At 41.0% G+C, this 25238-nt stretch overlaps 1 protein-coding gene across 1 annotated transcript in view; it reads left to right on the top strand.

Annotated features, from left to right (window-relative positions):
* TET1 (tet methylcytosine dioxygenase 1) overlaps positions 1-25238 on the top strand; it is a 71219-nt gene that overhangs the window by 4975 nt on the left and 41006 nt on the right. The window contains exons 2-3 of the mRNA XM_067299747.1: positions 4794-4844; positions 21986-24524. Coding sequence (XP_067155848.1) covers positions 4794-4844; positions 21986-24524 — 2590 coding nt within the window. The remainder of the gene's footprint in view (positions 1-4793; positions 4845-21985; positions 24525-25238) is intronic.

Genomic DNA, 25238 nt, shown 5'->3' with positions numbered 1-25238 from the left:
AGCCCCTGTGTATAGCAACATTGTTTTATGAAGTGCTCTTCTTCCTGAAGGATTCGTGTCGTGGCAGTTTTGTTAGGAGTTGGTAAAATTAAGAAAGAATCCTAAAATATATAGGGGAAAAAAATAGGCTTACTGATTTTTAAAAGAGCAGCACAGTAAGTAGGAAGTGCAAGTAAACTTTGAAAAGAAGAGGAAAAAGGTTTTATATTCAATTACCATGCCTCTGTCAATGAATAACAGAGGAACACTTTACAGTAAAAAGAGTTTTCTATACATGAATGTGAAACTTCTGTATTTTGTCTTGTCTTTCTGAGACTGTTGTTTTCTGAAATAATATAGTAGTTACTGAAGGCTATTTCACAGCTATTTTTTACCAAAAAGCTTATTGATTTCAAAAAATGGTCTATTTTGTTGCTCTTGAGTCATCAGGTATGTCCGCGTTGTCTGGATCTGCTGCAGTGCAGGGTAGAATTCAGGAGATTTCAAAACTAGCATTAGATAGGAAAGGTAGGCCATAATTTATTTCATTATCTTTTTTGAAAGAAAAGGATTTCAGTTTTGCACAGACAGGTTTTGCAGATGGAGTAGCATGCCCTCAGGATTAAAATGCTGTCTCCTGAGTGCTTGCAGTCGTGATGGGGTATAATATGAGCTGACTGTGGTGCCCAGTAGTTGCACTTTGTGGCGTGTTGTGCTCCGACTGTGCCGAGGGCTGCGGCTCTCCTGTCCGGCTCCCAGCTGGCCAGGGCTCCCTGGGCGTAGCCCTAGCCCGCGCGGGTGCCAAGCTGCGCAGCCCGGGTTCTTCCTGAGGTGAACTTGCAGAGTTTCGTAACATGCCACCGGGGCTCCTCTTGCCCAAAAGGCTGTAACACACAGGGCTGTTCTAGAGCCGCCGGTGAAACTGGCCGTTGCCAGGAGCCCTGATCTCAGAAGGCCCCTTTCTGCATGGCAGACCTTGCCACCTCGCCCTCCCCGCGGCCTGCGGGGCGTTTTGGCGAGCACCCGGCCCCCCTGGAGGCGAGCGGGCTGGTCGGGTGCAGCGGCGGAAGGTGTTAGCGGTGCTGCGAGCGGCTGGAGCCCCAGCTGGCCACGGTCACAGCCTGCCTCCAGAAAGGGCCGTGGCCGCTTGCCTGCTGCTTCAGGACCCTGCTTGGGCAGGGCTGAAACGGCTGAACGCCGGGGTGCCGCGCGGGCACAAAGTGCTTGGCAAGGAGAGCAGCCGCCTTTCGCCTCCCCACCTGCCTGCTGTCCCAGCCTTCCTCTTCCTCAGGCTGCCCCTCAGGCGAGCCCCTCGCCTCTGCACCCACTGCTCTGCCCCCTCTTCATTGGCACCGTTTTCATTATCGTTAAGAGTTGCAGCCATGCAAGAAAATATTTTGCTTAGAGGTGAACAGCGTACGCTTGAGTTCCTGTTTGGTGACAGACCGAATAAGAATTAGCAGGACCTGAAGTAAACAAGTTGGGGAAAAAAATCAAGGCACTGCCTGTAGGTTCACTGGGTTTACCCAAGTCTGTTGAGGCATCTTATTTAATAGTTGTAATCTGAGTAGCTTGGAAATATTAAGTAACAATAAGGCGTGCTTAATTGTGGGTTTTTAACATGCTGCCTAAAACGCAGGCATGTTTAAAAAGGATGCTATAATTAGAGTTGGTTAGGAACTTTTCAATAAACCATTTTTGAATGGAAAATGCTGATTTAACAGAAAGCTTTCACAGCTATTATCTGTTCTGATCAAACTCTTGTTGGGAAAGTTTTCTCAGGTCTCAAATGAAATTTCAGCTTAAAACTTTTTTTTTAAAAAGGGGGGTGGGGTGTGGGGACAGAATTTAGACTAATTTGATGCCTAGGGCAGTTTGCCTGATGCAGACCGAGGGCTTGAACCTTGGTCTTCCACATCCCATCTGTCTCTGGTTGAATTTTTGCTCTACTTTGGAACCCAACCAGTTGTTGAAATCTCAAAAAACAAAGTAAAATGGAATTCTTGTTTTCTAGCCAGGCTTAGTTATAATCAAGAAATTTAGACTTTCTGTGATACTTTACAACAAAATCCAGAAATATTGAAGCCTGTTAAATTTTAAAATAAGTGTGCACAAAGCCACTCCTCTTGCATATGATACTTGAGAGTTTTGCAGGGAGGTAGCGTGTGGACTAGTGAAGTTTGGTAACGTGTACAGCAAAGATGAGCAAAGCTGTACATGAAACACCCACTGGATGCAGGGCTGGGAGTTGGAGTAGTTTACTCTTTCTTTGGCATACAGCATGTGTGTGTGTAAAGTAATATTTACACCTTGGCATTCTCTGTGATGCTGGGTGTGGAATATAATAAGGCTTAAATTAAAGGATAGTGGCTTAGTTTGGGGTCTAGTTAGTTTTAGAGTGTGTGTTTAAAAAGTTGCTTCCTCAGTGAACCTGCTCCAAAGTCCCTGTGCCAGTTTCCTATGGCTTTTACAGTGACGTTTTTCTTATTTGAAGGAAAAAAAAAAAAAGTATTTCTCTCCTTTCTTGTATTAAGGATCCATCCAAAGAAGAGGGAAAACTGAGTAACATGGAAACCTGAATCTACAGCTTAAGTACTGTCCAATGCACATAACTAACAAATCAGGGACTAAATCACAGCACGTCCGTTTTTTCATCTTAGTAATGTTAAGTGCTACTTGGTAATTTTTGTTGTAATTTCTGGTGCTCCTTTCAGCTGCTGCTTAGTGCATACCCAGTTCCCCATCAGGGCCTGAATGAGTATGCTGAACAGCTTTTGGCTTTATGTTTCTAAGCAAATAAAATAGGTTGGGTGTTTCTGGACTGTAAAGCATTTCAGGTAGCCAAAGCTGCAAAGAAAAATTAGATCACTGAGTGTAGGCACCTCTTTTGTTTTTATTATGGCTAAAGACCCTCATAAACTTGTGGTATTTTAGGAAAGCGTTAACAGTCAGTACTTTTACTTTACCTGGGCCTAAATCCTATTATCTCTGTATGAAACTCTAGTACAACAAATTAGGAGCTTAAATATTAGGTAGTGTCAGACAAAAAAAAAAAAAAAAAAAGGCAACAGCTTTCTCTCATTTAATTGATATGATACAGAATTAGTTGTGGGTCCAAATCTGAGTGTTTTCACTACTTAGCGGATTTGCACCAATAACCAAACTGGAATTACACTTACAATTCAACAGTAGATTCAGAAAACAGTTTTAAGTTGCAATTTGTAGCTGCAAAGCTGACAAGATGCTCTTCTATTGATGTATGTGGTGCATGAATACATAGCCAACTTTCTGGTTGAGATATCAACTGAAAATTGTTGTATTAAGCATTTCAGTGAATAGTAATAGGTTAAAGTAGGTACTTTGTAATTTGTTGTCTCCTGTTAGCAAGCAGGTTTATCACTTTGGGATGAGGTTATTACCTCTCCATCCCACTTCAAACAGGTGGTGACATGGGAAAATATGTTTGCATTGTAATCTCTTTGCCTCGCAAGTTGTTTAGAACAGATACTTTCTGTGGTAGATGCTGTAAAAGGAGAGCAAAAATGAGTCTTCTCTTGCAGCGGGGCAGCCGCGGGCACCGTGTGCTGGGCCGTGTGGGCGGCGTGCCGCACCGGTGGCGATGGCAGGGGCCGCCCGAGCCTGCGGGCTGGGGCACGGCCCTCCCTGGCGGGTCGCCGGCACCTGGCAGCACCGGCTGTGGGGCCGTGGAGGTCGCAGGACCCCCCCAGCTCTGGGCTGCCCATGACCTCCACGCTGCGGAGCTGCAGCTGCCGTGCACCGCGGCAGCAGCATCCCCCAGAGCGGGCGGCGGGCAGCCTCGCCGGAGCGGGTGCCGAGGCCCCACGCTGCATCCCCACCTCTGCCCCCGTGGGAGGGAGTGGGCCGCCGGGCCTGCGCGGGGGCGTGCGTGCGTGCAGGTGCACGGCAGCGTGCGCCCAGGCGTGCGTGCACAGGGGCAGGTGCATGCGTGCACTAGTGTGCGCGCACCACAGCGCACGTGCATGTGTGTGCCCGCCCGCATGCGTGTGCGTGCCCAGGGGCGGGTGCTCTCGGGCTGTGTCCTCGCCTGACCCCGCATGCAGCCTGCCCTTACAGAGCCGAAAAGCACCGGAGCGCGGCCCGGGCGGGCGCACCCCCGCCGCCGGCGGGCCGGGCCGGGCCCCGCCGGGCACGCGCCCGTGAGTGCGGGGGCGCGCGCGCGGCGGGGCCGGCTCCGCGGCGGCGCAGAGTCCAGGCCGCAGCTTGCGGGCGGCCGCTGCGGCGCCCGCACAGGAGACCCTTTGTTTGGGCAGGGCCGACGCGAGCGCGGGGCGGGGGGGCGCCGCGCGCCGCGCCTCGCCATTGGCTGGGGCCGCCGGCGGCTCCCCTGGCGGGCGGCATGCCCGGCGCGTCGCCGCGCGCGCGCGCGCGCGGGGCGGGGTGAGGCGAGGCGAGGCGGGGGCGGGCGCGCGCCCGCCCGCCCGCCGCGGAGCCGCACGAGGCGCGCGCCCGCGACGCCGCCTGGAGGAGGGCGACGGCGCGGAGGGCGCCGCTGCGGCAGGAAGCAAGATGGCCGCCTCGTGAGCGCCGCTGTGAGGAATGCGGGGCACCAGCGAGGCCGTCTCCAGGGGGGCGGCCGGGCCTCTCCCCTCGGCCCTCGGCGGCGTCGCTGCGTGTCGGGGCGGCAGCGGGGGGGCCGCCTAGGGCCCCGCCAGCCCGCTAAAGTGCTGCACGTAAAGCATTCTGGGTATTTAAAAATGTTGCAGTTTAATAATAAAATTGGAGGTGCCTGCCTTTGTGACCACAACTTATTCTGCAATTTGATGTTTTTTTAGGTTCTAACTGAAAACAAAAGACCTCAGAGGAGGAAGCAAAGAGTTTTAAAGGTAACCAATAATTGCTTTGATATTTATCCCCTGCCATTTTAAGCAGCATTTTCTTGTCCTATAGAATAGGAAATCAAAGGGTTAACCTCTGGGAAGCAGTGTTTTCCAGCTATTCAGGAGATTAGCTAATTTTAAAAGCACAGAACATTTTCTTTTTTTCCTCTCTCTCTCCAGCATGTTGTGTACATATTTGAATCTTTCTGCACGAGTCTGCAGACTCAAAAGTTTGCCTTCCATTGTATTGAAGATTCACTTTAGCTTCTTGTATTTCTAGTTTATTCCTTCCAAAGGTAATAGTTGAATTTTGTTTTTTTCAGTATACAGATTTTATGGCATCTGAAATTAAGTGCAAGATGTCAATGTTATAACATAAACCAAGTTAATAAAATTGGAAATTTCCTGCCTAAATTACTGTAGTTGCAATTTGCTTTTTTCTTTAAGCTTTGCAACTCCTCAAGTGAAACTGAAAATTTCAGAAACTTACAACAGTCTGCAGTTTCACACGGCAATACCTTTCTTTGAGATTTTTAAGATGGCTATCTTTCATGATACCATGATAACAAAAGATCAGTGTTTCAAATTAAAACACTTTGTTTTTTATAACAAAATAAGTATTATTACATTTATGGCTTATAACAGGTAGTACATGGATAATGCATTTTGAGTTCATCATTAGGATATTTTGAATAGAAATAAGTCATGATTTCTTTCAAAACTAAGATGTTGCAGGGTGGATGGTGCAAACTTACTATAAGATGAAGCTAAAGAAAATGAGAAAAATGTTATGTTTAAACTCTTATTTTACAGAGCTATTATTTTTATATCTAGTGCAGCTAAATGGTTTCAGATATTTTAGCATTGTTTTGGTACATTAAAATTTAAGAAGTTATTGGACATGGTAGATTTGCTAAATGAATGTCTGTAGTGTAATTTCCTTCAAAAACAACCCAGTTCTTAACAGTTTGTTTTCACTATTGTACATTACAAAACTTGCTTAAAGGATTTATAACTTGTTCAGTAAGGCAAAATGAGGTGAAATGTTAAGATTAAAGAAGGAACAAGTAAGTGTATTTGATTTGCAAGTATATCCAGTCTCAGGAGTGTCTCTGTCTGTCTTTTAATGTGGGAGTAGTTGTGCAAACCACCTCTTTGTGTGTTAACAGTAATTGTGGTAATACAACACTAGCAAGTGCACTGTCTTTCTTTCATCAAATAAATTCATTCATTAAAAAATTAGCACGTTTCATTGTTATGGATATGCTTTTAATTATTTATTTTAATTACTGCTGCTTTTGTAGCACGGCACAGGTGTAGTTAAAGCTTTAGCATTTGTTCATATATTTTGTGCAGTTAAGTAGATACTAGTGTGCAAAATAAGGTCTCTTTGTAAATGAGTCATTCAGTTTTGTAATGTGTAATCAGTATGACACCTGTTCTGTTGAAGCGTGATTTTATTTATTTATTTGTTTATTGGTCATAAGCAGATATGTTATAGTAGGGGTTCATAGTGTCTCCAGATTTTTCTCTTGAGTTCATTTTACCACTGTTTCTGATTTGATGGCAGGGCAGGTTGCTATGTAATATGATGCTGTCGTTTCTCTCCTTTCCCAAAGCTTCTTGAACAGTTTTTTTCTTGGCTCTTAGATGGAAAGGCTTGTCTGTTTTTGTGTGTATGCATAGTATCGTATGTTAGTCATTGGACTTTTGTTTGTTTTTGTTTTGACTTTTCCTTTGATGAGTTGATTGTACAATGTTTCCACTTTGGTTTTAGATACTGTAGTTTGTGTCTTCTAGTATTTTGTTTTTGTTTTGTGGTGCTGAATTGTATTTGGTAAGAGTTCTTCACCTGCATACACCAAGAAAGGTGTCGTATTCCTGAAGGAATTTCATGGATCAAGTAGGTTGGAGATGTTGGGATTTTGCGTTGTTGTTTTGAGGGAAGCTTGGTCATCCTAAATTAGGTTACATCTCTCTGTCAGCTGCAGTAAACTTATAAGAAGCTACATAATTTACACACTTCTTCACAAGGGCATTTCAGAAATATGACAGTCTGGTGTATTTCTTTCTAACCTGCCTTCTTTTATGGGTGGGATTGGTATGTAAACTAGTACTGTAATAATACCCGTTGAATTACAACTCCAGCCTCTCATTTAATGATCAGTAGTGGTTGAATTAATCCGACCAGTGACGTGCTGGAAAAAAAAAAAACAGAATATTTCCATTTAATGGCTTTTTTGCGTTGCATTTCGCCTCCAATATGATTGTAAACTTTCTTAAAGGAGGATTTGTAGTACTCTAATAATAAATGTAGTTAGCATTTCTCTAATTGTCCTAGGTTTTTATAGATGTGTAATCATTTACGTGGATAGCTAGGATATCTTTCAGGTTATGCTTTTTAGGACCAGCATGTTTACAAAATCTTCTGTACAGAGTGAAAATAAGCAATGCTTTACTGTTGAAAATGGGTTGGACAGGTATAAATGTTAAGACTAAATGTGATACATACTGTTACTGTGTAAATTTTGTTTATTATTTATCATTTTCCATGTTTTTGTTTTACTCCTCCTTGCTGGTTATTGTAAGGGGAGCTGTTTAGGAAATTGTTCTGTGCCATAAATACCCTATTAGGTTCTCCATGTTTATTTTGAATGAACATCTGAAACACTCATCATTTGTAGCAAGCAGATGCTCATTGAAGAAAGAATCGGTGCGAGTTCATAGAAATGGATACTAAAGAAAGAATACTTATAGTTTATCTTGCTAACCTTGTATGCCTTCCTCAGTTAAGCAGACCCCTCTTGTGCTTTACTCCTGATAGTGGAAAATCTGTTTGAAGGGATTGGTACTTAAAATTCATTTGCCTGCATTTCAAAAGGCATATACGGTCTCTTCACTTACATAGTAATACCATCTTCCTTTTAGCCACTTAGCAGTTTCTCTCACTCAGTTTGGGCAGTGCAGTGCACCTCTCCTTAACAGTGAGGAAATGTTTGCAATCGCACGCAAGTTTATAACACAGAGCTCAGAAGAACAAGACAGTTGAACATGGCAACATATTGTCAGGGAAATCGACAGTTATCAAGTATAGCTAGCAGTGGAACCAGTAAGGAAACCTCCCACAGATCAAGATACAGCTGATGAAGAAGTACAGTCCATGGTCTTTCTACTAGGTTCTGCGGAGCCAAGGCTACCGTTTGAATGGCTGCAGATGTTTGCTGCGTTGATGGAGATTTAAAAAAAAGGAAGAGATTGTGAGAGATCCACAATAATATATGCAGTGCTAAGTGAGTATTATAACCGCATGCACATTCTCTGTTCTTTGACTGATTTTGTTTGTGCATTTATGCATAAGCACCATAATGGTAATCGTGGGTGTCAAGAAAGTGCAAACATTGCCTGCTAAACTGTGTAAAATCAGTTCAGTTTAAGCCAAGCCAGAAGCCAAAGATGACTTGATATCTAGAACTTTTGGTGTATTTGTAAACAAATACATCATATTAATAACTAGTAAAAGTCATATTTCTATGGAAGTTATGAATATGTACTTGAGTACTTTCTTAATTCTTCTCCTCTATGCATACAAAATGTAGTATTTCTCATCAAAAACAGTTTTCAAATATGAAGTCAGTACAGCAGACCTGCTGTTAGCTCTTTTACTTTGAGGTTTTAGTTGTGCTGCTTAAAGAAATTTAAAACCCACTTTTTAAAGCTCATATATGTGCTAGCAAAAATGAAGAAAAGCAACTGCTAATGTCCATGATCCTGCTTCTAGTGAGCATGGATTGAACTGATTTTGAACATTTATTCTAATTTAAGATATATGGTGTATATTTTTAGTGCAAAATGTTTGCCAGAATACTTAGCTGGAAGTAATTCATTTTTATTACTCTTTTTTTTTTTTTTCCGCCCCCCCTTTTAAAATGAGATATCAACAAGTCAATGGATGGAATCGCACTACAGTGGAATTTTACAGATGAAGAAGACAGAATGGTGTAATATGAATTGGAAAGGATGTTGTCCAGAGCATACCTATCTTGCATTTTGTGTTTCTTAAAGGGATATTATCACCTTGAAATCTATCTATTTAAAAAAAATCAATTAAAATTGATTTGAGTACTGGTTGAAAATGTCTGCCTGTTTCTTTTGTGCCTTTTTCCTTTTTTTTTTTTTTTTTGATAGGGAAAAGTTCGCTTTTGATATGTGAGTGACCCACACAAATAAGTCAACTTTATTTTTAAAAATAAATAAGGAGTTACTTAGGTAACTTAGTTAAAAGCTAGGTAACGTTTTTCAAAAGAAATGTTCCTTTAATTTTGTCCTATTTTGAAGCTGATTGTGTGGCTAAATGGTTGTTTTTTTTTCTTCTTTTTTCTTTTTCCCCCCTCTTGATAGGCCCGTGCAGCTCAGTTGAAATGAGCAGGCATGATTCTGGTTGTAATTTAGAACCATGCTTCCTTGTGCGGTCTTTCCAGCACTTCACATGAGCTACTATATTTCATTTGTATGGTACTGTTAAGACTTATTATGTATGTAGGTATTTTCGAATGAAGTCCAAACAAAGAAGGCCTTTATAAAGGCCTGCAATTTATTAATCCTACTCCAGTAATTTTATCATCCTTAATTTTGAAATGTGTTCACGAATCAAAAAATTGTTCCGAATAAGAGTTGTGATACTGCTAGATCGTTTGGGTGTGGGAGTGGTGGAGTGTTGGGGGGCCCGTGAATAATTCTGTCCAAGCTGCTACTTTGAGCTAGTTTCAGGGGGAGCTGAGGCCCTGTAGACTTTACCCTGTGGTGCTCCCTGCAGTGCAGATGGGTAGGATGCAGAGATGCTGCTCTTCCCTCGTTCCCCCTGTTTCTGCAGAGCTCCCTTCAGCGTTGCGCTCTGCCTCGTCCACCTCCTTCTTGGGGCTGCCGTGCTACTTGCTGAATAGGACCGTCGTGCTATTCTCTTTTTCCCCCTTCAGTCCAACCAAAAAAATGCTGGGGGAAGAAAGGGATTCTGTCAGTGGAGTGGAGGACAGGGAGAAGTAGGGTTTTCTGTTCTAACTCATTTATTGCATAGCAGAAAAGTTGTGAGAGTAGTGCCACTCTTGTTCTTGCTTGGGGGACCTCGCAGGCAGAGGTACAATGAGGCTGGGAGGTGTGGAATAAGGCCAGGCTGAACTAGTAATTTTGGTGGGGTTTTGGGTTTTGCATGTGCTTTGAATCACTAGGCTTTTGCAAATTCTGCCCACCACTGTGTGTTTTAGTGCAGTGCTGGAGCTTGCACTGTAATGGAAACCCTGTAATAGAAGAGCTTATTAGAAAAGTAGAAAATGTGTTTGTGATCAAAACTGTCTTGAAATACTAAATAAAAGTAAGATAGTTTGTGGGAAGGAAGGAAAACGTGTCTGTGTATGGATGCAGGTCAGATGCATGTGTAGTAAGTATATTTATATGTTGTTTAGATGTTCTTAGTGAAGTTGCAGCATTACAAAATAAACACTGATTTCTTATTCCAGATATGCTGTTTTGTCGATGCCATTTGTATTCATTACTGCATGATTTGCTTTTACTGCATATTTGTACTTGCTGTATATAACATGGGTGTTGAAATATTTGAGACAGCTTTGCAAATTCCGGAAATCAGTTGTCAATCTTTGCTGTTTATGGTGTCCATACATTGATAAATTATAACAGTATCTAGAAAATACTTTGAAAATGGGCGCTAACAAATTGTTTAGACCCCTATACCATATTGCTAAGCAAGTTTGTTTATTGCCTTCAGTGACTGAAAAATCTGGTGAGAAGCCCCCAGGTTACTTGAATGGGACTAGATCTTAGTTGCTTTGTTTTTTTTTTTCTCTGGTGTTACACTGAGATTTTATACATGGTGTTAATGAATAGGAAAATATTCATCTTTCAGTTACTACTATAGGTGATTTCCCACTGACTCTAGTAAGAGCCTCATCTGTGTAGAGACCAAAGGATTTCATTCCTCCTAAAATTAATTTAACTGTAGGATTTTATTTGGGAAGTAAAAAGAATCCATGCATTCTTAGAAAGGTGTTCCCTTTTTAAATATCAAATTTCTGAATTTTAAACAATATCGGGAAAGAAGGAGCAGAGAATTACTAGGGACTAACTGGAATCACTTTTCCTTAACTTATGTACATCTGGTATATAGAATACATGTGTCTGCTCTTGTTTTCCTAACAGCATTAATATTAAGCATTCTGGAAAAAATGATTATTAAGAATTTTCAAGGCCGACTTAAAATTCCGTAGTTTGTGTCACACCCTTAATTGTGAATTCCTTCTTAATTGATCTTTTTTGGTGTTGTCCTTATTGTGTTACAAGTTAATTGGTACTCTGTTGTAAAATTTGGCTCTAAAATTCATTTTTGTAAAGTAAAAGTTTTACTGAACTTGTGAATAAGAGAGAAAGTTTCCATGTATTTGAAAATGTGTAGCATTTACTTTTGTAACAGATGATCGTTGCCTGAATTTTGCAACCCAAATGTTGCTGCTGTTGCCATGCTGCTCCAGAACAACATTGTTGTTCCAGTACCTGAGTGAAAGTCAGTGTTCCTCTAAAGAAAAAATAGAAGTTACATACAGTATAAATTCCATTTTGAGCTTTATTTAAAAGCGAAAGTGTGCTAGCTGATACAGACATAGAGGAGAAACAGCATTTTCCATTTTTTAGGCTTTTTCCTCATGGGAATAGACAAAACATAGATGTGAAATCCTGAATAGTGCTGCAGCCTTGTAGCTAGGTGGCCTGAGTGATCAGCACACCTTGCTTGCCCCATGACTGTTTTTATTTCTTGTAACTGAGTTACCTTTAGCTGGTTTTCTGACTTACCTGTCACTGCCTTTCTCATTGCTGAAGTGTTTGAGTTGTTCCTTTTTGTTTTGTTGCCTCTCATCACCTTTAAAACCAGGCAGGAATATACCCATAAAATAGATGTTTACTTTTGGAAAAGACTTGAGCATGACTTGCTACATTGTGTATTTTGGGACCTCTGCTGATTTCTTTTTAGAAGTAATAGAAAAGGGTATGTGTGTGTGAGGGCTGATTAACTGCTGTTTTGTGTCTGTAGCAGATTTGGACTGAGAGCTGCTACCAGCATGTAGCAACTCTTAAATAATATAATTGCTTATACAACAGAATTTAGGAACTTGAAATAGATCCTAAATTAAAGACCTGAATATCTTCCTGGTTAGACTGTAGGAACTGGAATATGGTGTTATCTTAGGCAGCAGTTCAGATCTTTACTGAACTGAAACTGAGGGAAAATTATTAACTTGTGTCAGTTTGGTTCGCATGCCATAAAGGCAGGCAAGATGGTTGAGATCATCCGTGCTGGTGCGGGGAGGCTGTAAGACTGAATTAATTTATTTTTGTACTGAAGCATCATGTTTTAAAAATACCTCCAAAAACTTGGATTTGAAAATGCCCATGGATGAAAAGGACATCAAAATCTCTAATAAGATACTTCCGAAGCTCCCTCTCCCCCTCCCATAGTTCCAGTCCAGATTTCTCTGGCCTTAAGTTAAAGTCATTGAGTCTTGTTATACTTCTGGCTGCTAGAACAAGGAGCCTTCTGTTATCAGTTTTCTGTTCCACGTAGACATAGTTTGTGGCCTTTCAAATTTCTTTTTCTTTGGTAAATGGTAGAGTGAACTCCCTGGGGCTTTCACTTCAAGATATTTCAATCCTTTGTCATTCTTGTGGTCCCCCAAGCTCTCTCCAGTGTGTCAACGTCTTGCTTGAATTGTGTATGCCAGAACTGGACATGCTATTGCATTAGCAGATGCCAGAGTGCCAAATACAGGATATAAAATAACCTGTCTTTTCCTAATTATATTTTGTGATTTATGCATCAGAAATCTCACTAACCCTTTTGGCCATAAAATTTCAATAGGAGTTTCTACAATTACTATGTATTTGGTTATTGACCATGTTGATCTCTTTCTTAAGGTCATTGCTTTCTTGTAGAAAGCAATATTTTGTAAATACAATCTGAAGTCTGTTGCTAGATAAGTAACTTCAGCTATACTGAAATGTTTGCTTGCAGCTCCCTTCCCAGTCAATTCAGGAAACACTGTGTCTGTTCTTTTGATAACTTGCTATATTTTTATCAGGAATAATTTCACCTTTTCTTCCAGGTCATTGCTAAAAATGTTATATAATACATAGCTGCGGTATGTTCCCTGAGGACCTCATTATGAACACTCTGTGATGATTCTCCATTTACAATTACAGGCCAGGCAATACTTTCTAATGCTATGGCAATGGTTGAATAAGTGAGTAGACCACAGGAGACATTAGGATGTATAAATTCAAAGCCTAAATTTCTTTCATCTCTAAATTTGAGTTAAAGCACTTTAGGGGAAGTTTATGTTATGGAATACATGTTGCTGCTGATCTACCATTTTTCTATTTTGGGGTGAGTGCTATATTTTCCAGAGCTGCCAGTATCTCTTTGAGTCCTCCATTTCAGTGTCGAAGACAAATGATTGAGTAATTCAAAACAACAGTAAAAGCCAGGCAAGATACTAGTTTGTGCTGGCTTCTGTTGCAGGAAAAAAATAATGTAATGGCTTTTTTTCTTCTGTAACACATCCAGTTTTGGGTGCCTGTAGAGGAGAATGGTGCATTCACTGTGCATTCCTTATCTTGCTTTTGTCTGGAGCTTCCACAACCTGGAGCTCAGGGTTGACTGAAACAATAATTTGAGTTTGTGGCTCAGAAAGCATATTTCCAAGTGGTAATCTAATAAATACACTTCTCAGGGGGTCACCATTTGAAGCATGTAGAGCCTTGATTAGTGCCCTGTACCTTCAATACTGCTAATAAGTGCCATCCTTTAGGGTCTCATACTATAGCTCTTACTTGTACTTACAAGGTGGTCTTACTGAAGTTATTATACAACATAGGTGGGAGGATTGTGTTAATGGTGTGGGAGGGAAAATGAAGAGAATAAAGACTTAAAGACTTTAAGGCCATAATATACTAACTCTGCGTAGGAAGACAAGATGAGGAACCTCTGTGGTGGGAGAGCTGCCTAGTGTTTGAAGAGCGTAGCCAAGAGGATACAAACATAGATAAAATGGAGATGAAACTGAAATGAGAAGGAGAGAGAGCTTGTATGTGGGGGGTGTATGCTGAATTCTGCAGTGGGCAGGAAGCTAATCAAGATTCCTGGGAATTGACTGTGTGTCCCCCATCCAAATGACAATGGGATGAGTCCACTCTATTGAGGACAAATTTGGAGTTTAGAGAGTCAAAACCTGCAGAACTATCAGAGATTTGGCAGAAGTGTGGTGGTGTTAATCTGCACAATATTATGAAGGCAAATGTAAGATCAACTGACCTCAGAAATTGTGAGCAAAGAGATTTGATGGTAGATCATACCTGTAGTTAATGAAGAACATAATTGGCCATGCAGAAGGAAGAGGAAGAAACAAGGAGAAAGATGCATAATAATCTTTAAGATATTCATATTAAGTTATTAGGAGTGATGTTTCCATTCCAACCTTTCTTGAATTCAGACTTGGGATTCACATTGGCCACATCTTAAAATTTCTATTCTGCTATAACTATTGCTATTCCACTTATTCCCGGATACTTTTTGGCTTAAAATAAGGAGACAAAGGGTCTTTAAAGTGGAAGCTTTAAAATGAAGAAGTTAATATAGGCACTGTTTTCACATTTTGATTATTCGCAAAATAGGGGGAAAAAAAGTTTTGCTTGTAAATCAGAAAATTGTTTCTTTTTTGAAAAGCGACTGAGTTTATTTACTATTTTTCAAAGTCATTTTCTTGAGTTTGAGGAATGCAGACACTATAGGAGAACAAAGCTAAACTATTTACTTTACTCTGGTGGTCTTCCTGGGAGTCTCCAGTTCAGAGTCCAATGTTCTTTCCTAACCTGCACATTTTTGGGTTCTTCCGTTCCTCTTTTTCTCCAGTTCACTCTTTGCACCTGCTGTGGAAGATGAGTAGTTCAAAACAAAACCAAAAAAATCAAGTAAGAGAAAAGATGAAAAGTGAATGATCATTGGCATTAACTCTCAAGCAAGTTCCCAATTGGAGTGGAATTCCTACAATTTGGAAAAGATTTTTTCTAATGCAGCCCCATATAAAGGGATATCTGCTGAACAGGTGAAACTAGCATCGGGGATTTTTCTGGTGCTTGCATCATTTGGAGTGCTTTGGGCATTTTTTCTACTGATTTCCACTTGCGCTACAGCAACACTTAAAAGGGGAAGGGTACTAGATCTGAAATACTATTGCAATATTTTACTTCAGAGTTTGAACTAGAAGGGAAGAGAAGAAATAATATTCTGATATTTTTTTCAATTGATGGATTTTGACAATGTAAATCGCTGATGATGCGTACAGGTGCATGGAGTGAGGGGGGGAACAAATCTGATTTTCCTTGTGTGTTTCAAGGCATAGATGTGATACATCAGTAATGTTGGGGTGTATAACGCAATAGAGTTAGATGCTCCTCCCAGGAGATCTGCTCTTGGCAAATCCTATGTACAAACTGATTACCTGTGAGCTAAGATGTTTTTGTATGTTATTTTTCTTGGTTGGCTGACTAAATAAACTCTTTCCATGCCTCATTTGAATCGTGGATCAGTTTGAGGCATGCTGCACTGCTTTGCAACATCATTCTTGTGTGCAACCCTGAACATTTTCTGTAAATGTGGTCTAGATCACTGGATTATGTCAGTTTATGCAGAGAGGACTCAGGAGTTATGAGAGGCATTTGGGTCCTACAGGAAGGGAGGAGCTGCTGAGGGCTGTTGCCTGGCAAAGTGTGCAGGGAGGAATAATTGGGGTTGCAATAAGTGGCGTAAGATAAAGTCTAGAAAATACTTTGCCGGATCTTCTAAGGGAGATTTCATCATTTATATTGGTTAGAATAAATAATGATAAACTAGGCCCAGCTCATTCTTACCTACATGTACCTCCTGTTTGCCCCCTGCTCTGCTTTTTTGGCTTTGGCTTTGTGGGGGAGGCAGAAGACAGGTGCAGGATGGTGTTTTTCAGGTCTCCTATTTGCTTGAAGTGTCAGCTGTAGTTGAGAGAGTGATCTTTGTTGTTGGGACTAAGGATAAGGAAGAAAAATACCACCAACTAGAGCAAACTTTTCAACTGTTCTAAGATCCAGTGTGAAGTGTTACCTTCTGAGATACTCGAGTTCGTGGCTTTGGGTGGATCTGATACTCTGGGCTGGGGAAGTGGCAAATGAGGGATGCCTCTGGAAAAGCACAGGCATTCCCACTCTCCTGAGTGTCTGATCACTTTCTTCGTCTTCTCATTCCCCTGAATTTCCATATACGCCAGACCTCCTGCTAAAACTTTTCTACATCATTTTGCCATATTTGCTTTGATTGTAACAGTTTCTAAAATACTGAATTATTAGCTCTTCTGAGTTCTTCCTCCGTGTGATTGTGAACGTGGTTCTCTTGGGGAACAAAACCTCTGCACATGCAGACTTTGTTATATTAGTAATTATGTTACCAATTCAGTCTCTTTGCAAAAAGGTCTATGGAGAATGTGCTTTACGTGAAGCAGTATACTGAAAGAGGCATACTCTTTCATGTTTGTTGTCATTATGTAGGGTAGAGTAATAACTGCTTTAAGCTTTTGGTGATGTTTTAAGCTTTTGGTGATGTTCATGGGAATGAGCGTTAGGTAGTAGCTTGGTCTCTACTCACTTTCCTTCTCTCTATACTGGTTGTCTGCTCAGAAATCCTGCATGGCCCACAGCCTTGGGTGGCAACCTGCAGCACATTGCTATAGTCTTTGTTATTACGGGTGAGTATTTATTTATTTTTACTCAGAGCAGCGTGATCCTAAATAGAAGATTATCACTAAATATATTCTTGTATGTGTAACTTTTTTGGAAAGCTAAAAGCTTGGCCACCCTTAGAAGGTTGCCCTATGCCTTCCCCAGCATCTTGTCCCGTATTTTTCTCTCCTGTAAATGGCCCACAGCTTTCCAGGTAGCTCTGTCTTTGCTCAGCATGTGTGACTGTTTCCCCAAGCCTGTACTCTCCAGCTCCCTAATCATGTCCCCTATCCTATCCATGTCTTATCTCCCTATCCATGTCCATATATGTTGGTCCAGTACTTGCATCTCCATTGGACAGTGCAGGTCCTGGTTTCTTCTGAGTGTCTGGACGTCCTGGGGAGCAGGCACCAGAGAACAGGAATAAATTGCTGCTGACGGTTGACTGGTGTTTTATCTTTTGGTGAGGCAGTGGCATCTCAGTTGGACCATGATTGAAACACCACGTTCAAATATTAGAGGAAGTTCTTACTTTTCTTTTTTCCCCAAGCAGCTTTTCTGAAAGAACGTTTCTCTTACCGCATTTGAGTAAATGTGGTAAATAGAGCTGAGCTCTGAGGTGCTACCAGCTCCGTGCCAGCCTGAACGAGCATGCTGGGCTAGCTACATGGCTGCAAGCACTGCGTCGGCATCCAGGCTGCGGTGGATAGGAGGGGCAGAGCGCAGGCGCTCCTCGCTCGCTCTTCCTCTTACGCTGAGGAGTGCTGTGACCCTGCGAAGGGCTGCCTTCCAGGCCGTCCCCGTTATCAACTGGCACAAGGTGGCAGGTGCAAGTATTCCTCGATCCGTTGTGAACTGTATCCTCATGGGTGTATGAGCAGAATCCTGCATGGAGGGCTAGTCAGGGAGACTTGCTGTTGATCAGTAGGTAACTTGTCACGATTTGCTCTTCTCCTTTGAGCCGTTTCATCAGTGGCTGATTCTGGGCATTATCTATTATTTCTGCTTCAGAGGAGCAGTTGTTTCTGGCTGTATCCTTTGGTACAGTGAGCCTTGGTACCACCTGTAGAGACTTGAAACATGAATCATAAACCCGTGGTCTCCTCTCTGTTGTACAGGAAATATGGACGTGTCTTTAGGGTAGTTTAATCATTGTATTTTGATTGAATTGGTGAAAATTTTGCATTACTTCAGAGGTGGGTAAGCATCTTGTGTTAATATTAAAGTCTGGTCCTTTTCAGAATGATTTGCTCTGATATCAGCTGTGATGTTGGATTCAAGTTTAAGTACTTTAGCAATGGCTACAGCAGGCTCTACTCTCATGGTCCCTGTCCATGCAGGGTCTAAGCTTGAGCATGATTTGCTGGTGTTTTACATCTCCCGACAGAGGAGTGCTCCCATGAACGAGGAGGAGAGGAAATTACTTTTATTGATCCACTTTGTTCTTTAGCTTTTGATTACACTTGTGTAAAAGCTTTCGAAATCAATCTGATCAGTCTTCTGTGCCCAGCTTCCACGAATTCTGAGCCTGCTGTGTGGAGGTGTGGGGTCCTTGACTGTTGTTTCAGGTGCTTTGATTTAGGACTCGAAGATAGATCGCTGCTAGGTTGTTGGGCTGCAGAAAGATTTTGCTGAGCTATTACTTTTGGTGTGTCAGGCTTCGACTGGGGGGAAGAATCAAAGGAGCCCTGCCCCGCTAGTGTGTCTGCATTGCTTCTTATGCTGGGAACAGTAACTTCGCACGTTAAACAGAGAAGGCCACCGAAAATTCAGTGGAGAAAGGAAGGAAAAAGGTGTCTTTTAGGATTCATTGCAGGTCAGTGGCAAAAGAGAAAAAGCAACACAGTGCTCAAAAGGAAGAGAGTTTGATTTTAAAAAAAATGGATTTCTGATAATTTTTATTCTTTATATGGAAAAATAAAATATGAATCTAACAATGCCAGTGATATGATTCATCTACTTTTTTTTCCTCATTGCGTGTGGGAAGCTTCCAGTAATGTTAGTGGAAATTATGATGTATGGGGAATAATTTTATTTTTAAAATAATACTGCTTTACTGCTGAAGTCACTGGTTTCTTGTGTGAGCACAGCACTACACCTGTGCGCTTCTAACAGTTTGGGGAATTTCTGAGGATTTTCAAATGCAGCAGTGCTTTTTGGTCTGGTAAAAGTATTTCACTGAGGAACAGCATAGCTGAGAGAAGTGTGCTGACGTTCTTGCACTTTGAGCTCTGTCAGCGGACTCTGAGTCCGTTCTCATCTCTGAGGATCAAGGAGGAACCTTCTTCCTCCCTGCCCCCCATTCCTCTTTCATGTTGAAAACTTATAAATGCTGGGAAATTATTTTAATATATTTGCTCCTATTTCCTCCTTTAATTAAATAATTCTCAATAGCAATTTTGCATTGTTCAGACAACTTCTGGAGTGATCGATTGATGTGCTTCAAGACTTTGACCTTAGAAGGGATGTATTTCTTCATTCCTTTTTCTGCAGAAGTGGCCCCTGCTGTCACTTTTTAAAGCTGTGCCAGGGGCTCAGACATTACAGTTGAAATGGCAATGCTGTATTTTTTTATTTAATTTTTTTTCAATGACCTCAGAGGGGTCACAATTTTGTTCCAGGTCATCTGTTCCAAATACCTGTTTGTATGAGTGTATGGACTTGGCTAAATCCATCCATGGCCACTTCTTTGTTTATTAGTAAGCAGATAGTGCCTTCCTTGATGAAATACTCTGCAGCAACTGGGGTAATTTGCATTGCTTTTTTTGCCTGTACTCCCAGGGGGTCTTAGATAAACTTTTTGTTGAAGAAAAAACTGAAGTTTCATATCCTAGTTCTTCCTGAAGTTAAACTTGGAGGGAAAAAAAAAAAGCTAGTTAATTTAAATGCAGCTTTGGTGTAGGTATAGAATTGTGGGTTTTTACTGTTCAATGATGTACCCTTAAAATATTTTCTGGTACAGCTGCAGGTGCCTGTGTAATGCATTTACCTCTGCTAACAGTTGACTTGCTTAATTGCTTTTGTGGAAGCCTTAGAAATTGCTCAGGTCTGCTGCAGGTCTGTGGATCATTGAAAATCGCCAGGATCCATAGAGGTTCAGGCTCACAGACCATTAGTCAGTATCGATGTAATTATATCCATGTAAATAAAGACCATTAATATAAGGTATCTTTCTTAATGTAAATTCCACAAGTTTGGCTTTGCTGCATAGATGCTGGATACATTTTTTACATAGCAGATCCATGAAAGATTATGAAGCCTCTGATAAAATCTGGGGCATAGTATAGATTCTCTGGTTTTGTTTTTTTAATCAATTAGAAAATGGTTGTAGGGTGAACACTGGGCTCCATCTGAAGTTGGGTCCATAAGCTTCATTTTGCCTGGGGGTTTCTGGCAGTAATATCTTGATGGTTGTGATTAATCAGGAGTTTATTTTACATTGGTACCTTTTAGTTATTTTCTTAGAGAAGTCCATGCATTTTTCGTTGGTATGACCATTAAAACGTGTTTGCTTTAACTAAATATTTTCTATTACATTGGGTGCTATTTTCTGCGTGCTTCTAAGATCTACTGTGCCAAGGTATGGTTTAATTAACAAGTTGTATTGCTTATATCTAATTTAAAAAGCAGTATCATTTTGCTTGCTAAGTAGAGCTTAGGGCTACAGAATATTGAAATAATTCTTAGAGATTATAATAAGCTTAGGTACCAGCACTGTCTATTGTGATTTCAATTTTTTTAAATAAAATGTAATATAAATAGAAATACATTTTAACTTAATAAAAATCAGATTTCTGTCTTTATTCTTGTTTCCTCCTGAGTTCTTATCTGAATATATACATATGTGTGTGTGTGTGTGTGTGTATATATATATATAAATATAAAAGTTAATTACATAGCTCCTTACTTCATAGTCATAATACTATTTTAAATGAGACCTATATGAGTATTCTTTCCAGGACAAGATATTCTGGTACTATCTAGTTTTTGACATGTTTTGACCATGTGAATTATGTAATATCAGGGAAGATGAAGAATATATTTAAGTATTAGAGTTTAGAGTTCACTAAAGTACTGGTAATCATGATAGCTCAGTTAAATGAGATTGTTCGGACATGTGAAAGTTGCCATCTAAATACACAAGCGGAACATTGTTGTGTGTATTTATCAATTTTATACTTTTCTACTAAAGATCCCTGTCATTTGCCACCCACAAGACTTTTTTGTGGCGCTCTGTGGCGTTCAGTGTGGTGGACTGTACACCTCTGTGAAAGAGCCTCCCCAGTGGTGTCTGTAGCTCTCTGCTGGTGCTGTGCAGGGGCTTCTGGCAGAAGCTCTCAGAAGCTGTCGCAGCTCCCTCTTCCCTTCTTGGAATTGCTGCTCTCGCTCCTTCAGGATTATCTTTAGGAGCGCCTCCGAGGTGAGGCGAAGCAGCCGGCAGGCAGCTGCTGGCACCTCAGGCCTCCCTTACCGTGCAGCACATCCCAAGCAGTTAGCAGCAGGTGATGGGCATGCAAATTCTAGAGTACGGTTTGGTGTTGCTTCAAATTTGTCTTGCACTTGCACTATTGCCTTAATGCCTGAGAATGAGACAAACTCTTAACCTGAAATAAATTTTCCTTGTTCTGGTTTAAATTGTCACAGGGGCTACAGTCTTCGTTGTTCGCAGCAACTCATTGCTGATATTGTCGAAGACATTATATATAAAACAGAGTTCTTTATTTGGACAGTCTTATTGTGGCTTACTATCCATTTAGATTTTGTTGTCCTTGTTGTCCTACATTCTGTTGTCCTTTTGTTGAAGGAATTGAAACTAAGCTGAAAAACAGCCATTCTTACTAGAGTGACCAACGAAGCGTTGTATCACTTTATTGGTCTAGCCACATAGGTATATTTATACTGAGTTACTAGTAAACTTTTTGCAATGCAAGCCTTCAGATTTCAGTCCTGCTTTGAGCTCAAGGGAGACTTTCATCCACTTATGCAAATTCATTGTGAAATTGAATCCTTAGATCTGATTCTAAGGGCTGAAATCCTTTAGCTTTACATTCAGAGTAAGTCTCCATCACTGCCACATGCACACACTTTCTTTTTTCTTTCTTTTTTTACCTTTCTCCCCTCCAGAACAGTGAAAAAGAACTGACTATAAATATGAATCGGTCTTTAGGCTTCAGATTTTTTTTATGACTTCCTGTTCTTTTTTTTTTTTCTGTCAACATCTGTGCCTGCATTTAATTAGGGTATTCTTTATATCTGTCAAAGTAGGGCTTAGTTGCTGTAAAGCTTATGCTTCTTATTTTTATTTTTTTAGCAGCTGTTACAACAATTTTTTTATTGTTTTATAGGCAAATTTAGAAAACAAACCAGTAAATGGCCGCAGACCAGAACTCATGGAATGCAGTATATGTGGTCATGGTGAAAAATACAGGGTGAAAACAAACCAAACACTACCCCTTGAAAATGTACAGTCTAAGGAGAAAGAAAGAATGACAGGCTTAGAAGCAGAGAATTGGGCACATAATGAGAAGCTGTCTTTTGGTGTCCATGTCAATGGAGATATCCATGGAACTGTGACAGGGAATGAACACTTGAAAAATACTGAAGAAAGTGAAAGAGCAGTCTCTCCCAGTCAGTTAGCTGAGCCAAAAAAGTCATTTGCACAAACCATCAGAAATGGCATAAAAACCCTACATTATTCACCACCAGAATCAGTTGTTTCCCTGAAAAAAGTATCTGTAGAGGAAAGAACAGATTTGACAAGCAACTCCCATACGCATTGGACGAAGGCTACTAATCTGAATAACATTGTAAATACCCTGACAACTGGTGTTAGTTGTGTTCACGCAGAAAAACAAGGAAATGTTTTCATGAAACAGAAAAACTGCACTTGTGTGGTCCTTCAAGATTCTGATAAGTCGGTTTTGCAAACTGGTTCTGTTTCGGATCTGCAAGGAAGTTTGTGTTGTCCTCCGCTGCCTGAAGAGGAAGCCCCTGCAGAGAAGGATGGCCTTAAAACACCCGACCAAGAGACACTGCAGGAGAATTCTTCACTCCAGCCCACTTTCTTGTCCCTGATTAAAAACAGAAATCTAACCGTAGAGCAGGTTGTAGCTATTGAAGCTTTAACACAATTATCTGAAGCCCCTTTAGAAACAACTTCACCAGCTAAAACTGAAAGTACTGAATATACAAAAGAAACAACTTCCAGCGTGCTCCAGAGTTACAAAAGGGATATTTCATCCTCCTTTACCTCGCCTACGTTGAAGGAAATCAAAGACACTTACTTGCAGAATGAACAGCAGCTCTTGTCTCACTGTGCTGCCTCGCAGAAGCAGCTCCCTAATAAGGCAGTGTTGTACAATGGACAAAGTTTGATTTCTGAATTGCATGATAAACCTGCCAATCTGGCTGGTGAGATGTATAAATTACACTTATCCTCACAAGACACCAAAACTTTATCTGATGTAACATCGAATGCAAAACCATTTTCAGGTCATACTACCAAGAATAATTATATGCATGATCAAGTCACCCTTGCCCGGTATTGCAATGCTTCATGTAACGTCCAGCAAACAAGTAACAACTTGGAAATTCTTGCCCAGTTAGAGCAAAAGCCAACCTGCAATGATTTGAACTTGAAAACTAATTCTTTAATTAAAGAAGGAGGAATTCACAGCCAGGATGAAGAGGATGTAGCTACTCAACTAACTCAACTTGCAGCGTTAATTGAATCAAACCAGACAAATCCAGAGCAGAAGAATGACATTAAGGCATCACTGCTCAATCTAATATCACATGAGAGGCAGCCAAAACATAACCAAGATCAGTGCCTGTTGCAGAAAAAAGAAACTGTATTTCTTAGGCATAATTATAGTTCCTTACTGTTAAAGCAAAAACAACCAACAAATAAAAAAGGAAATGCTGTACCATGGAAACCAAGACACAAAAAGAAGCCTCAAGAAACACGCTATCAACAAAATAATCAAAACCAGCTCGAGCTGTTGCCATGCCAGCATAGTGAGTTACGGGACATTTGGATATCATCAAAACTGCACAGGCTTGGTCAAGCCATGCCACAGGACTCCAGAATAGCTGCATCAGAAAAAAAATCTCCAAGAACCAAAGTACAGAAAGCACTGAATCAAAATACTTTATCATCACAAGAAAAAACTAGATTATTTCTTCCACAAACTCAGATAAAGTTCCACAGATGTTTACCTGAGGTACCACAGGAGAAAACAAAAGACAGGTTGTTTGGCTGCGAAGTGCTGAATGAGCAGATCAAAGCTGCAGGCTCTGGTGACCCTCTATGTATTGATCCACTGAAAAATGATGTTATTACATGCAACCAGTATAGTGACCTGCCCTCCCCTAATCCTATGGCCGTTTCACAGTTGAAAACAGCATCCTCGCTAAACAGACCAAGTGAAAATGTACAGATGTTTACAGAAAAAAGTAATTCTCAGGTACAGCAAGCAGCGAACGTTGGTCAGACACATCCTTTGCCTCAGGCTCTTAACCAGTCTAACCTGAGAGCGAACGAAATGCAGAGTGACGACAAATCCTGTTTTCAGCGGGATGCCGTCGAGCAAGTAGATGCAAAGTTGCAGCTGCGGCCTGTTCCCTGCGGTGGGGCCCGTGTGCCAGGGGCCGCAGAAGCTCTCAGGAATATCGAGTGCGCAGGTGAAGTCACCGTTCTAACGGCAACGAGCTTTGGTACAGACCAGCCACAGAGCACAGGGGACTCGGGGTCCTCTCCAGCAAAGAACACGCTCAGCAGTTTTCTTGAATCACCTATGAAGTTTCTTGACACCCCTACAAAAAATTTAATAGATACACCTACAAAAAAAGGACAGTCTGAATTGCCAACTTGCGACTGTGTTGGTAAGTCCTTTTGCTAATTTTTGCATATACCTTTCAAATGGCTTTGTGTTCACGTTGCTTCCCTTAATGCAAGGAAGTGCACTTGACAGTTACTTTGCCATTGCAAAAGCTCAGTGTTTTGCCCTTAGGAAATGGGAGAAAAAGTGGTTTTTATTTTTTCCCCTTTCTGTAACTTTTTTGAGGTCTTTGGGCCTGCAAAACACAGCAGATTTTAATATTTTTGGCCTTGCAACTGGCAGGTTTAAATTCTCCAGTGTTTAAATGTGAGTAGAAGAAAAGGAGTTTTTCCACTTGTTTTGTCATCACTGACTTGTGCTCCATGTGAATTTATCTGCAGTGTATCAGATTATGATTTTCATGGTCTAGAAGTAATTTTTGCTTGAGATGTACTGGGCAGATCTCCAATACCTTTTCATTGTTACCTAAATTAAATATTGTTAGGCAAGCCGAAGGGCACAGTTGTGGGCGGTCTTGTTACTGTCAGCATTGGTCCTGGGGAGTGATGCAGTTTAGCCTTGAAAGAGTACATGTCAAAGGCTTTTAGATGTCTCTTATCGCAGAGAATGAGAGGTGAGGTAGAGTTCAGGTGATAAAGTCGGAGACATAATAACTTATGTTGAGGGATGGGATGTCAGACCAAACGGGGTGTTTGAAATTTTGCAAGTACAACTTAATTGATGGTGTTGGACATGCTTTGATAGCTTGAAAACAAAA

The sequence above is a fragment of the Apteryx mantelli genome, chromosome 7 (genome assembly GCF_036417845.1).
Source record: "Apteryx mantelli isolate bAptMan1 chromosome 7, bAptMan1.hap1, whole genome shotgun sequence".
NCBI classification, from domain to species: domain Eukaryota; kingdom Metazoa; phylum Chordata; class Aves; order Apterygiformes; family Apterygidae; genus Apteryx; species Apteryx mantelli.
The sequence above is the reverse complement of the archived record's forward strand: the minus strand, read 5'-3'. Positions and strand labels throughout refer to the sequence as shown.